This window comes from Hypanus sabinus, chromosome 2 (assembly GCF_030144855.1).
Source record: "Hypanus sabinus isolate sHypSab1 chromosome 2, sHypSab1.hap1, whole genome shotgun sequence".
In the NCBI taxonomy this organism is placed as follows: Eukaryota; Metazoa; Chordata; class Chondrichthyes; order Myliobatiformes; family Dasyatidae; genus Hypanus; species Hypanus sabinus.
In genome coordinates this window covers 114,224,939-114,237,648 of record NC_082707.1, presented here as the reverse complement: position 1 = coordinate 114,237,648, position 12,710 = coordinate 114,224,939, and the positions used below count along the sequence as shown (strand labels likewise).

Below are 12,710 nucleotides of genomic sequence, written 5' to 3'. Positions count from 1 at the left end.
TTGCCACGTGCTTGGGGATGGAGGCTGCCATTTTGTGAAGACCATTCTCCATTTTGTGAGCTTGACATACTGGACTTGCTCAATGTTTTAAAGAAGACACAATGATACTTCAGGTAATCTGCTGGACTGGAGATCATTTCCAAATAAGAAGTTATTTGTGAGATGTTGGCTATAACGTGCAAGTTTGTGAATGTTGGGGGTGGTGTCTTCCTGGAGTGATTCAAGCTGATTGCTGATTGAGGACAAAGGGCCATAAATTATCGACTGCCAATTGATGGATAGAGGGCAATAAATTGATGCTAACTTCACAGAATAACCATCGCAGATACAGCATGAGCTACTCTGCGTGAAACACGTGGCAAGTGAATTGGGACAACGAGGAACGCCTGGCCAGCGTAAACTCCTTTGCCCAGGTAATACTTTTGCTATTCTTTGACTATTCAGGAGAGTCAGGGATACCTAGTGAGTGTGCACATAAGGTATTTAGGATATGAATTCATGTACTTGTTAGTTTAAACAATAAAGGTACTTGCCAGTAAATACATATCTCTCTGTGCCTCACTAATCGTTGTAAGAGGTCATTTTTACAACACTATGGATTGGAATAGTTGGTGGATGTGTTGGCAGTGAGTGGGGATTTTTTTTAGCGTGGGCTGGTCTGTTGAGGGTGGGAACAGTTTGTTAGAGAGTGGTGCCATTGCTATGAGGAGATTGGACCAATTTGTTGTAGAATGGGATCTGTTAATGGAATGGTCAGTTTGATTGAGGTCTAGAGGTGTTAGGGCATCTGTTGATGAGTAGAGATTGATTCTACAATGGGCTGAACATACTGATGGATTTTTATTATTGACTCCGAGTGCTTGGAACAAACTACAGTCCTGCACATAAAGAAAAAACAGAATGCTGGAACCAGTTAATAGTTCAGGCAGCAGCTATGGAATCGTTCATCAGAAAGGGAGATAAATAGCTCCGAGTTTCCTGTTTCCTTCCAACTCCCACTCTGACCTCTGTCTGTGACTTCCTGAATTGTTACATCAAAATCCAGTGTAAACCTGAGGAACAATCTTTTATCTGTATTGACTTTACTTAATTCCCTCCCTTTGTGGGCCATACCCTTTCTGTGTCAGAACTGGGTATTTCTGCTGGTCATCCATCCATGATTTCGATTCAGATTTTCTATCTCCATTAGGACAGCCTCACAAGTCTCACAGTTCTGCTATTAGGAGCATGTAACAGGCAAGTCTCACAGTTATATTAGGAACACGTAACAGATAGATCACCAGGCTAATGCATCATACATACCCAAGTTATAGTGAAAGGCTGAATTAGTTAGGCCTTTATTCTCTGAAGCATAGGAGAATGAGGGGAGATTTGATGGAGGTACATATACAAAATGATGAGGGGTATAGACAGAGTAAAGGCAAGCAGACTTTTTCCACTGAAGTTGGGTGAGTTGATAACCAAAGGTCATACAGTAAGTTACGGGTGAAAGGTGAAATCTTCAAGAGGAAAACGAAGGGGATCTTTTCACTTAGAGGGTGGTGGGAGTGTGGAATGAGCTGCAAGTGGAAGTGGTGGGTGTGGGTTGGATGTCAGCATTGAAGGGAAGTTTGGATAACAACGAAGATGGAAGGGTGTGGAGGGCTATGGTCCAGCTGCAAACTGATGGAACTAGACAGAATAATAGTTCGGCATGGACTAGGGCCCTTTTCTGTGTTATAGTGCTCTATGTCTCTGTTATCTGTTTTGACCAGCTCTCACTTATCACAGGTATCCCTTTGCACCATCAATCCTTCTTGCCACCTCTTTAAATTATGATTAACTTTATTATCTCTCCCATTTCCGACAATGTCTTTGACCTATAACATTGACCCTGTTCTCATTCCATAGATAATGCCTGATCTGCTGAGTGTTTCCAGCATTTCCAGCCTCCAGCATTTACAGTTTTATTTCCAATTCTGCCACGCACCTGCTTGAATTCTTTCACCGACACTTGAATATGGTGCTCAGCGATCTCTTTCTTGCGCCTGTGAACAGGGAGAACGTTGAATATCCACAAGTACAGAACAAATTAATTCCATGCTGCACTGTTTTCCCTCATAACATATGCAGTGGAACCAAAACCCAAAGGTGGCAACTGCTCAGAGAGGCAACACTCGCATTTAAATTGGCATATATACACCTGAGCTCGATGTTAGAGGGTAAATGTTTGCACTTACTTCCATAAACCCAAGGTGTGAACATTGTATCTGGAGGATTATAGCAGGGGCTTGGTTGGGAGTGGGAGAACAGTGCCCCATAGTTGCAATTTCTGCGCAACATGATGCCAGGATCACACTCTGTGCAAATCGTATTCTGCCTCTTCCTCATGTATTTGGAAGACCATAGTATTGTAAAACTGCTCAGACCTCTTCTCAAGCTGTTGGGATGTTAGCGCCTTCCCTCCCCAATCTGGTGGTGAAAGGACCTTCACTGGCCTGGTCAGGTTAGGCTTTCTCAACAGATGGGAGATATTGAAATGATTCTTGACAATGTTTGTGAAGCAGCCTGTGAGCTCCTGTGACCTTCTCTCACCACCTCTCACTCAGAATGAGACAGCTGCTCCAAACAACCATGCTGTTCGTGTTTTCATGCAGATATTTCCCTATCCAGTGCAAAACCGAGAAACTCAACAAACCAGATAAAAACCAAACAATTTGGCAAAAGGGAATCTTTGGAAGTTCCATCCTGTCTGCATCCAGCTAAAAAAATCTAGTCTGGATGATCACACTTGTCTATAGTTCCCTGAAGAATCTACCATTTACAACAGGTGACACCTACCTTACCAGAAACTTGTGCAAGTTGAAAGAATTCAGGAAATCATCTAGTGCTGAAGGTAGCAAAAGGTCATGTCCTCACATCATCATTCTTCTAACACAATGCTGCAATGTTATTCCCAACCACACACACACACACACACACACACACACACACACACACACACACACACACACACACACACACACACACACTCACACACACACACACACACACACACACACACACACACACACACACACACACACACACACACACACACACACACACAGTTAATACTTTGTGCTTCCCAAATCAGTGCAACTGAGTCTGGAACCCATTAACATGAACCCATAGCTGCAGCTCCATTGGGTAAATGGTGGGCTGGATCTTCTGGATTTGTTGTGTATAGGGCTAGTAAAACAAAACTTCATGCCATCTTAAAAGTTTCTTCCCCAGGCAGTCAATTTGATCAACCACTCTGGACATATCTGTACTTTAATCTCTAATTTTAATTCTTTATAACTGCTGAATGTTTTTGAATTGTTTTTGTTACATTTCATACCAGCACACCCCAGTAAATTTCTAATAGATGTATGTATATGGTGAATAAGGTCGATTCTCAAGTTGATCCTTTCTACAACACATTTAGGCAATGTGACAAATTTAGCACATTGCTGTCACATAATTAATTTAATGCTGGTTATCAGACTCTACTACATCTTTATTAAAAAGAAGGGATGTACTGATCACCAACCTCTCCCGGGTAATCCTGTCTGCTGTACTTTTCAGCATTGCCTCAATCTTCTCCTGTCGCTTCTGCTCCAACCTTTTCTTTATCTCCTTCATTTCACTACAAAGTAAACAACAAAGCCTTGATTACAGAGAGCTCTATAGCATCATACCCATCCCAAACACTGGCAGTAAACTGATAAAAAGATTGGAGTTTCCATGATTTGAATCACTTGTATCCATGAACCACTTTCACAGACCAGGAGTATTAAAGACAGGATACTACCTGTGGTGCATTTTGGATGTCTCTGCAATTTTCAATTTGAAGTCATAGTTACTGACCCTTTGGGCTGATGATAGATAGTAGAGAAAATAGAGAGCAAGTATAGAGAGCAAGTTTGCTTGACAAGATGAAGTTGATTTGCACTTTCCTTTAAAATAGGAGATGAAATTTCTAATCATCATTTTTAGGAATTAGATGCTCCTTCATCAAAAATACTTAATTTCCTTTACTGAAAATAGCAAAAATACAGAAATATGTATATAATTACATGCCCACATTTGATTGATCTTGCATTCAGATTGTGGTTTCCAAATTGAGCCAGAAACTAGGAAGGTGCCATCTTTACCTGACACCCTGATGAGATTTTTGCCCAAATGCTAAAATAAATGCATGTTTCAGCATTGAAATCCATTTATTTTGACTATTATTCATTGTGTTACAATTTCTGCAAATACAATTCATGTTCCATTAGCATCCCGTTTATCTTTTCAAGGGATTGAATTTAGGATGTCTGAAGGACTAAATCAATTATAAACATCAGTACAACTTAATGGATAAGTATAGAGAAAGGTTATTGTTATTTTACTTCAAGGAACCTGGAATACTGAAGTTTTCTAAGTTCCTTAGGAGTTTGAAGATTCTGCATGACATCTATAGATATATGGTGGAGAGTATATTGACTGGTATGGAAACGCCAATGTCCTTGAATGGAAACCCTACAAAAAGTAGTGGACATGGCCTAGTCCAACACAGGTAAAGCCACTGAACACTGAGCACATCTACATGAAGTGTTGTCAGAGGAAATCAGCATCCATCATCAGAGACCCCTACCACCCAGGACATGCCCTCTGCTTGCTGCTGCCATTGGGCAGAAGGTAGAGGAGCCTCAGAACTCACACCAGAGGTCATGAGCAGTTATTACCCTCAGCTATGAGACTCTTGAACCAAGGGGGAATAATTTCACTTGCAGCATCATTGAAATGTTCCCAGTGTAATATTCAAGGACCATTCATCTCATGTTCTCGATATTTATTATTATTATTATTTATACAATTTGCGCACTGATTGAATGCCCAAGTTGGCGCGGTCTTTCGTTAGCTCTATTATGGTTATTATTCTATTTTGAATTTATTGAATATGCCTGCAAGAAAAGGGATCTCAGTTTTGTTTCTGGTGATGTATATGTACTTTGTTAATAAACTTACTTAGAACATCGAATTTTTGCAAAAGTATTCCTGTCCAGTATTCGAAGTCGAGTTTATTATCATATATACAAGTATCTACACACAGGTGCAATGAAAAATTGACTTGCAGTGGCATCACAGGCATATAGCATCATATAGGCAGTATCCACAAGAAAAACAACATACATTAACATGGCCCTTTTGGTAGATATGTATCATCTTGAGAGAATATCCTTTTAATTCTCATGAATCTCCTGAATTCCTCGTGGTATTGCATCCATTCGCTGCTGGGAATTTCCTCACTATTCCACTGGATCAGAGATAGAAATCCACAGTCTACTAAAATTATAGTTTAATTCCTCACCTTTCTCCTGCATCTTTCAAATTCTTCAGTTCAATTGCTTGTTTTTCTTTTGTTAGCTCCACTAGTTTGGCCATTTGCTGTAAGTAGAAAGATAAAACTATTATTTGGATTGTTGCCTGCAATAGTCTATCATCTTTGCAATACAAGAGTAAGGAAGTGATAAACAATGGGGTATTGAAAGGGTACAGCAAAGACTGCAAAGATTGGAAAGACTGGCTCCACAACTAAACCAAAATCTTTCCTTTAGTTTCTCTCAGTAACATTGCAAGTTTCATTTTATACTGTAGAACAATGTCCCAAACCACTCCATTCTTGGGGTTTTCAGTTACTTTTAGCAGCCAAATAACTCCCCCCCCCACCAACCCATTATCCGTCCTGTCGAAATGCTTGATATATCCTTCATTGTCCATCCATTATGTGTGTCTTCATGGTGTGCTGAGGAGCATAACCAGCTCATGCTCCAGGCCCACACAGTATAATAAAAACTCATATAGGATTATTTCAATCTGTCCCTCAAGCCTATCCACCACTTAACAGCATATATCAAATCCTTTTTCCTGTCCTTTCCCCACGTCTTTGATTCCCTTATTGATTAGAATTCTCAGTCTAACAAACACCCAAGTACTTTGCCCAAAGTTCCCTGTGACAAGGAGTTTCAAAGCTTCATAGTCCTCTGAGAAGATAAAAAGTTTTTCCTCAATTCAGCCTTAAATGGTGCCTCTTATTCTAAGGCCATGCTCCCTGGTGATATGAACGGCGTCTCAGCATTTACCCTGTCTGGCCCCCCTAAGAATCGTGCTTGTTTCATTGAGATTCTCCCTCATTCTTCTAAACTCCAATGAGTAGAACCCAATCTGTCCTTGTAGTGCAACATTTACACACCCAGATTTACCCTCCTCTGAATGATTGCCAATGAAATAACATCTTTCCATAAATAGAGGTCCAAAATTGTTCATATGATTCTAGATGGTGCCTTGTACAGTTGTGTTATTATGTTTTATTAGGGATACAATGTGGAATAGGCCTTTCTGGCCCTTCAAGACACACCACTAGTAACCCACCAATTGAACCCTCACCTAATCATGGGACAATTTACAATAACCAATTAACCTATTAGCCAGTACATGTTTGGACAGTGTGAAGAAACCAGAGCAACTGGAGGAAACACACACATCCACAGGGAGGAGGTGCAAACTCTTCACATGTCATCAATAAGACCATAAGACACAGGAGCAGAATTAGGCCATTCAGTCCATCAGTCTGTTCCACCATTACATCATGGCTGATCTCAGATCCCATTCAAACCCATACACCTGCCTTCTCACCATATCCTTTGATGCCCTGACTGATCAGGAAATGATCAACTTCTGCCTAAATATACACATGGACTTGGCCTCCACTGCAGTCTATGGAAGAGCAATCCACAGACTTACTACTCTTTGGCTAAAGAAATTCCTCCTTACCTCTGTTCTAAAGGGTCACCCCTCAATTTTGAGGCTGTGCCCTCTAGTTCTGGATATTCCCACCAAAGGAAACATCCCCTCCACATCCACCCTCTCTAGTCCTTTCAACATTCAGTAGGTTTCAATGAGATCCCACCCACGTTCTTCTAAATTCCAGTGAGTACAGGCCCAAAGCTGCCAAACACTCCTCATATTTTAACTCCTTCACTGCTGGAATCATCCTCGTGAACCTCCTCTGGATTCTCTCCAATGACAGCACATCCTTTCTGTGATAAGGGGCCCAGAACTGTTGGCAGTACTCCAAATGAAGCTTGACTAGTGTCTTATAAAAGCTCAGCATTATCTTCTTGCTTTTATATTTTATTCCCCTTGAAATAAATGACAACATTGCGTTTGCCTTCTTTACCACAGACTCAACCTGTAAATTAATCTTCTGGGAGTCTTGCGTGAGAACACCTAACTCCCTCTGCACCACTAATGTTTGAACCTTCTTCCTATTTAGATAATAGTCCACACTACTGTTTCTTTCACCAAAATGTATTATCATACATTTCCCAACACTGTATTCTATCTGCCACTTTTTTTTTTGCCCATTCTTCCAATATGTCTAGGTCCTGCTGCAATCACATTGCTTCCTCAGCACTGTCTACCCATCCACCTATCTTCACCACAAACTTTACCACAAAGCCATCAATTCCATTATCTAAATCACTGACAAACAATGTGAAAAGCAGCAGTCCTAATACTGACCTCTGAGGAGCATCACAAATTACCAGCAGCCAGAAAAGGCCTCTTTTATTCCTACTCATTGCCTCCTGCCTGTCAGCCATTCCACTGTCGATGACAGTATATTTCCTGTAATGCCATGGGATTTTATTTTGTTAAGCAGCCTTATCAAATGCCTTCTGAAAAGGTGGTACCTCATCAAACGCCTTCTAAAAATCCAAGTAAATGAAATCCACTACCTCTCCTTTGTCCACCCTGCTTGTTACTTCCTCAAAGAACTCTAGCAGATTTGTCAGGCAAGATTTCCCTTTACAGAAACCATGCTGACTTTGACTTACTTTGTCGTTAGTCTCCAAGTACATCAAAACCTCATCCTTAATTATAGACTCCAACAATTTCCCATCACTAAAGTTAAGCTAACTGGCCTATAATTTCCTTTCATCTGCCTTCCTCCCTTCTTAAAGAGTGGAGTGACGTTGCAATTTTGCAGTCCTCCGGGACCATGCCAGAATCAGTGATTCTTGAAAGATCATGACTAATGCACCCGTTCTCTCTTCAGTAACCTCTCTCAGGATTCTGGAATGTAGTCCATCTGGTCCAGGTGACTTATCCACCTTAAGACCTTTGAGTTTGCCTAGCACTTTTTCCTTTGTAATAACAATGGCACTCAATCCTGCCTACTGACTCTCATGGACTCTGGTACACTGCTAGCGTCTTTCACAGTGAAGACAGATGCAAAGGTACCCATTAGGTTCATCTGCCATTTCTTTGTCCTCCATTACTACCTTACCAGCAGAATTTCCAGTGGTCCAATATCAAGTCTCACCTCCCTTTTACTCTTTATATAACTGAAAAACTTTTGGTATCCTGTTTTATATTATTGGCTAGTCTGCCCTTTTATCTTTTCCCTTCTTATAGGTTTTTTTAGTTGGATTTTAAAAGCTTCCCAATCTTCCAACTTCCCCTTCACTTTTGCTACCATATATGCCCTTTCCTTAGCTTTAATGCAGTCCTTAACTTCCATTGTCAGCTATAGTTACCTACCCCTGCCATTTGAGAACTTCTTCCTCTGTGGGACCTATCTATCTTGTGCCTTGTGAACTATTCCCAGAAACTTTAGCCGCTCTGCTCTGCCATCATCCCTGCCAGTATCCTCCTACAATCCACTTGGGCAAGTTCCTTTCTCATGTCCCCGTAATTCCCTTTATTCCATTGCGATACTGACACATGTGAGTTATGCTTCTCCCTCTCAAACTGCAGTATGAATTCAATCATATTATGATCATTACCTGCTAAAGGTTCCTTTATGTTGAGCTTCCTAATAAGATCTAGATTATTACACAACACCCAACCTAAGATAGCCTTTCCCCGAGTAGACTCAAACATGAGCTGCTCTAAAAATGCATCTCATAGGCCTTCAACAAAATCCTTCTGCAATCCGACACCAACCAGATTTTCCCGATCCCTTGCATATTGAAGTCCCCCATTACAATTAAATCATTACCCTTTTCCAGCTCCCCTTGCAATCTCAGCCCCACATCTTGGCTACTATTTGGAGGCCTATATATGATTCCCATAATGGTTTTTTAACCCTTGCAATTTCTTAATTCTACCCACAAAGATTTGACATTCTCTGACCCAATGTTACCTCTTTCTAAAGAGGGAATTCCATCTCTTATCAACCAAGCCACACCACAGCCTATGCTTTTCTGCCTCTGTTGATACAAAGTATAAGCTCCCAGCTATGGCTTTTTTTCAGTCATGACTCAGTGATGCCTCCAACGTCATACCGGCCAACCTCTAATTGTGCCACGGGTTTGTCCACCTTATTCTGAATGCTGCGCACATTTAAATACAGCACCGCCAGTCCTTCATTCTTTGCCCTTTTGAATTTTGCCTCTATGGTATAATTTAACTCTTTGCTCTGTCTGCATTTGTAATGCATTTGCATTCATGTTACACCCATCATCTACTTGTAAACCCGTTGGTTCATCCTCAGCTCTATCGTACTGGTTCCTATCCCCTGCCATATTAACTTAAACCACTTCCAACAGTTCTATTAAGCCTGCCCACAAGAATATTGGTTCCCCTTGGATTTAAGTGCAAACCGTCCCTTTCGTACAGGTCACACCAGTTCCAGAAGAGGTCTCAATTATCCAGAAATCTGAATCCCAGCCCCCCGCTCCAAATCTTCACCCATGCCTTTATCTGCCACCTCATTCTATTCCTATCCTCACTGTTGTGTGGCACAGACAGTAATCCCAGGGTAACTACATTTGAGGTCCTGCTTCTGAGTTTCCTTCCTAACTCCCTGTATTCTGTTTTCAGGACCTCCTCCCTTTCTCTTCCTATGTCATTGGTACCAATATGCACCACGATATCTGGCTGTGTGTGGATGCGTCCAGAAACATCTCGGACCCTGGCACCTGGGAGGCAATCTACCATCCATGTTTTATTTTTACATCCACAGAATCACCTATCTGTCCCCCTGACTATTACTGCTGCCGTATTCTTCAGTACCCTACCCTTCTGAGCCACAGAGCCAAAGTCAGTGCCAGAGGCACGGCCGCAATTGCTTCCCCCAGGTAGATCATCAACAGCACTCAAAATGGAGTACTTATTATTGAGGGGACAGTCATGGGTGCTCTCCACTATCTGATGTTCCCCTTCCCTCTCTTGTCAATAACCCATTTATCTGTCTCCTGTAATCTTGAGGTGACTACCTTCCTGTATCTCGTCTATCACCTCCTCACTTTCCCCAACAAGCCGAAGGTCATTGAGCTGCAGCTCCAGTTCCCTGACACGGATCTCTAAGGAGCTGCTTCTTAATGTACCTGGTGGAGATGTGGCCATCAGGGAGGCTGAGAGTCTCCTGGAAATCCCTCATCTGGCACCTAGAACAGAACACTGGCTCTGTAGACATGCCCCCTATTCTCTCTAAAGATGAACAAGGAATAAGGACTGAACTTACCTAGACTCTGCCTGTTCTCACCAAAGCCCTATTCAGCCAAAGCCTTCCTACTACTCAGACCACTCCCACGATAACCACTCAGCTAGATGGTGCCTCTCCTTCCCACCGAAAGTCTTCGTTCAACCTGCGTGGGAACGCCCCTGTTACATCTGCACAGTACTCCAATAAATAACTCTCATCGAAAAACCTGCTGCTTTTTCAAGCTCTTTGTCAGACCTGCATGGGAATGTTCCTGTTGCACCTGTGCAGCAATCCAATAGCGTTGAAGTTCAACTCTGAACTCCAGTGGCCCTGCTGAAATAGTGTCATGGTAACCACTTTACCACCATATGACTTCTTTACTTTTACACCTCCGTGAAATAAGAACTAATGTTCCATCAAATTCCACCATTACCAGCCACACATGCAGGCCTTCATGTACAATGAACCCTGAACGTCTTTCGATCATAGCGTTCTACAGTCTTTTCCCCTATTTAAATAATACTCTTCATTATTCTTCCTTCCAAAGTGAATAACTTCACATGCTGGCTGGGCTTGATCAGAGTTTTCCAACAATGCCACATTAATAACTGATACTAACATTTTTCCCCAACAGTTGATGTTAGATAACCAGATCATAGTTGCATGCTTTTTCATCTTCCTTTTTGAATAGGGTTGTTATATTAACAATTTACCAATTCCTCACGAATCTCACAATTCATGGAAAATTCTCTAGTGACTGTGAAATGGATGCAAAGTTCCCTGCCATTTTCTTGTTTGTCAACATCATTCTCTAGGGATCAATGTTCACTTGTACCTTTCACTTACATATAATCCGAATTACCTCCCAGAAGTGAGGACGGAATGTATGAGGCCTTTAATGTAATTTTTGTTTTCTCCAAAACTTCTGATCATTTGAAGTTCTAGGAGTATCACATTAAGACCTGAGTCTTGGGCATTCTTAAGAATTACTCAGTGTAGGATGAGGACCTGGTGAGTGGGTCAAAACGTGTGGATGAAGATAGGGTCATGAATTTCCCTGCTAAGTTAATATTTTTCCAGATTAATGGAATGTCTAGATAGAGTGAAATGATGGTGGCATCCATCAGTCTCGAAAGACCATGGATCTGCGCCTGGAGTTTCCAGGGCGCAGGCCTGGGCAGGGTTGTATGGGAGACCGGCAGTTGCCCAAGCTGCAGGCCTTCCCCTCTCCACACCACCAATGTTGTCCAAGGGAAGGGCACTAGGACCCATGCAGCTTGGCACCAGTGTTGTCGCAGAGCAATGTGTTGTTAAGTGCCTTGCTCAAGGACACAAACACGCTGCCTCAGCTGAGGCTCGAACCAGTGACCTTCAGGTTACTAGTCTGATGCCTTGCCCACTAGGCTATGCTCTTAAAAATGGGGAATTATCAAGGAAGGATTTTCAGCTTTTGTGAGCCACATGTAGCATCCAGGGAAAGCAACTCCTCCAGGCATTAAGATCAGACGTTAAGAGCACTGAGTCAACGTCATTACAAAGACCAAAGGTGAGTGACTGAAACTGGGAGCAGTCATTTGCAGGAGGGGATGGAACAACATGAGTTGCAGTGAATCCCCAGATCTGAGCAGATCATTAGTATGGTTTACAGAAAATCCCACAGCCTGCAGATGGAATGAGTCACAGCATTACTCATGCTACAGGAAATGAATAGACCCACTACACCACAAACAAATGCCAATTCTGGCTCATTACCTCAGTGATGTGCTGCTCTCTCTTGGTCTTGATGAGTTCATAGTGCTCTGTATAAACTTGCATTAATTCGGCCTCCATATTGTTCTTGAGCTCAGTCCATTTTTCAGCCTCTGGCCCAGTGCTCAAAGCATCATGAAGACCACCCTCGGGAGTACTACCGAAACTCCTGCAACAGGGAGGAATATCACTGGTGGTGACTAATACTTCTAATTTGGTTTTGCAATTTAAACTCAATTTAAACTATATTTCCTCACCAAAGAAAGAAATTTTGCCAACTGAATCTACAGTTTTACACACCCAACAAGCCAATCCTTATATTCTCACACAGTATAGGTTACACTAAATCCCCACAGCAAAGTCTGACATTTGAGCAGGACCAAAATGAGGTGGTCAGTAAAAGACTGTCCTCTAGTTGGAGGACCCAATGACACTTTAAAAGCAGGAAGGCACACCAGGATGTAAGTATATCCTGTGCTGC

General features: G+C 42.0%; 1 protein-coding gene across 1 annotated transcript in view; it reads right to left on the bottom strand.

Moving 5' to 3' along the window:
• LOC132382496 (1-phosphatidylinositol 4,5-bisphosphate phosphodiesterase beta-2-like) overlaps positions 1-12,710 on the bottom strand; it is a 282,694-nt gene that overhangs the window by 22,784 nt on the left and 247,200 nt on the right. The window contains exons 27-30 of the mRNA XM_059952750.1: positions 12,233-12,398; positions 5,360-5,436; positions 3,554-3,649; positions 1,970-2,027 (exon numbers count right to left, since the gene is read on the bottom strand). Coding sequence (XP_059808733.1) covers positions 1,970-2,027; positions 3,554-3,649; positions 5,360-5,436; positions 12,233-12,398 — 397 coding nt within the window. The remainder of the gene's footprint in view (positions 1-1,969; positions 2,028-3,553; positions 3,650-5,359; positions 5,437-12,232; positions 12,399-12,710) is intronic.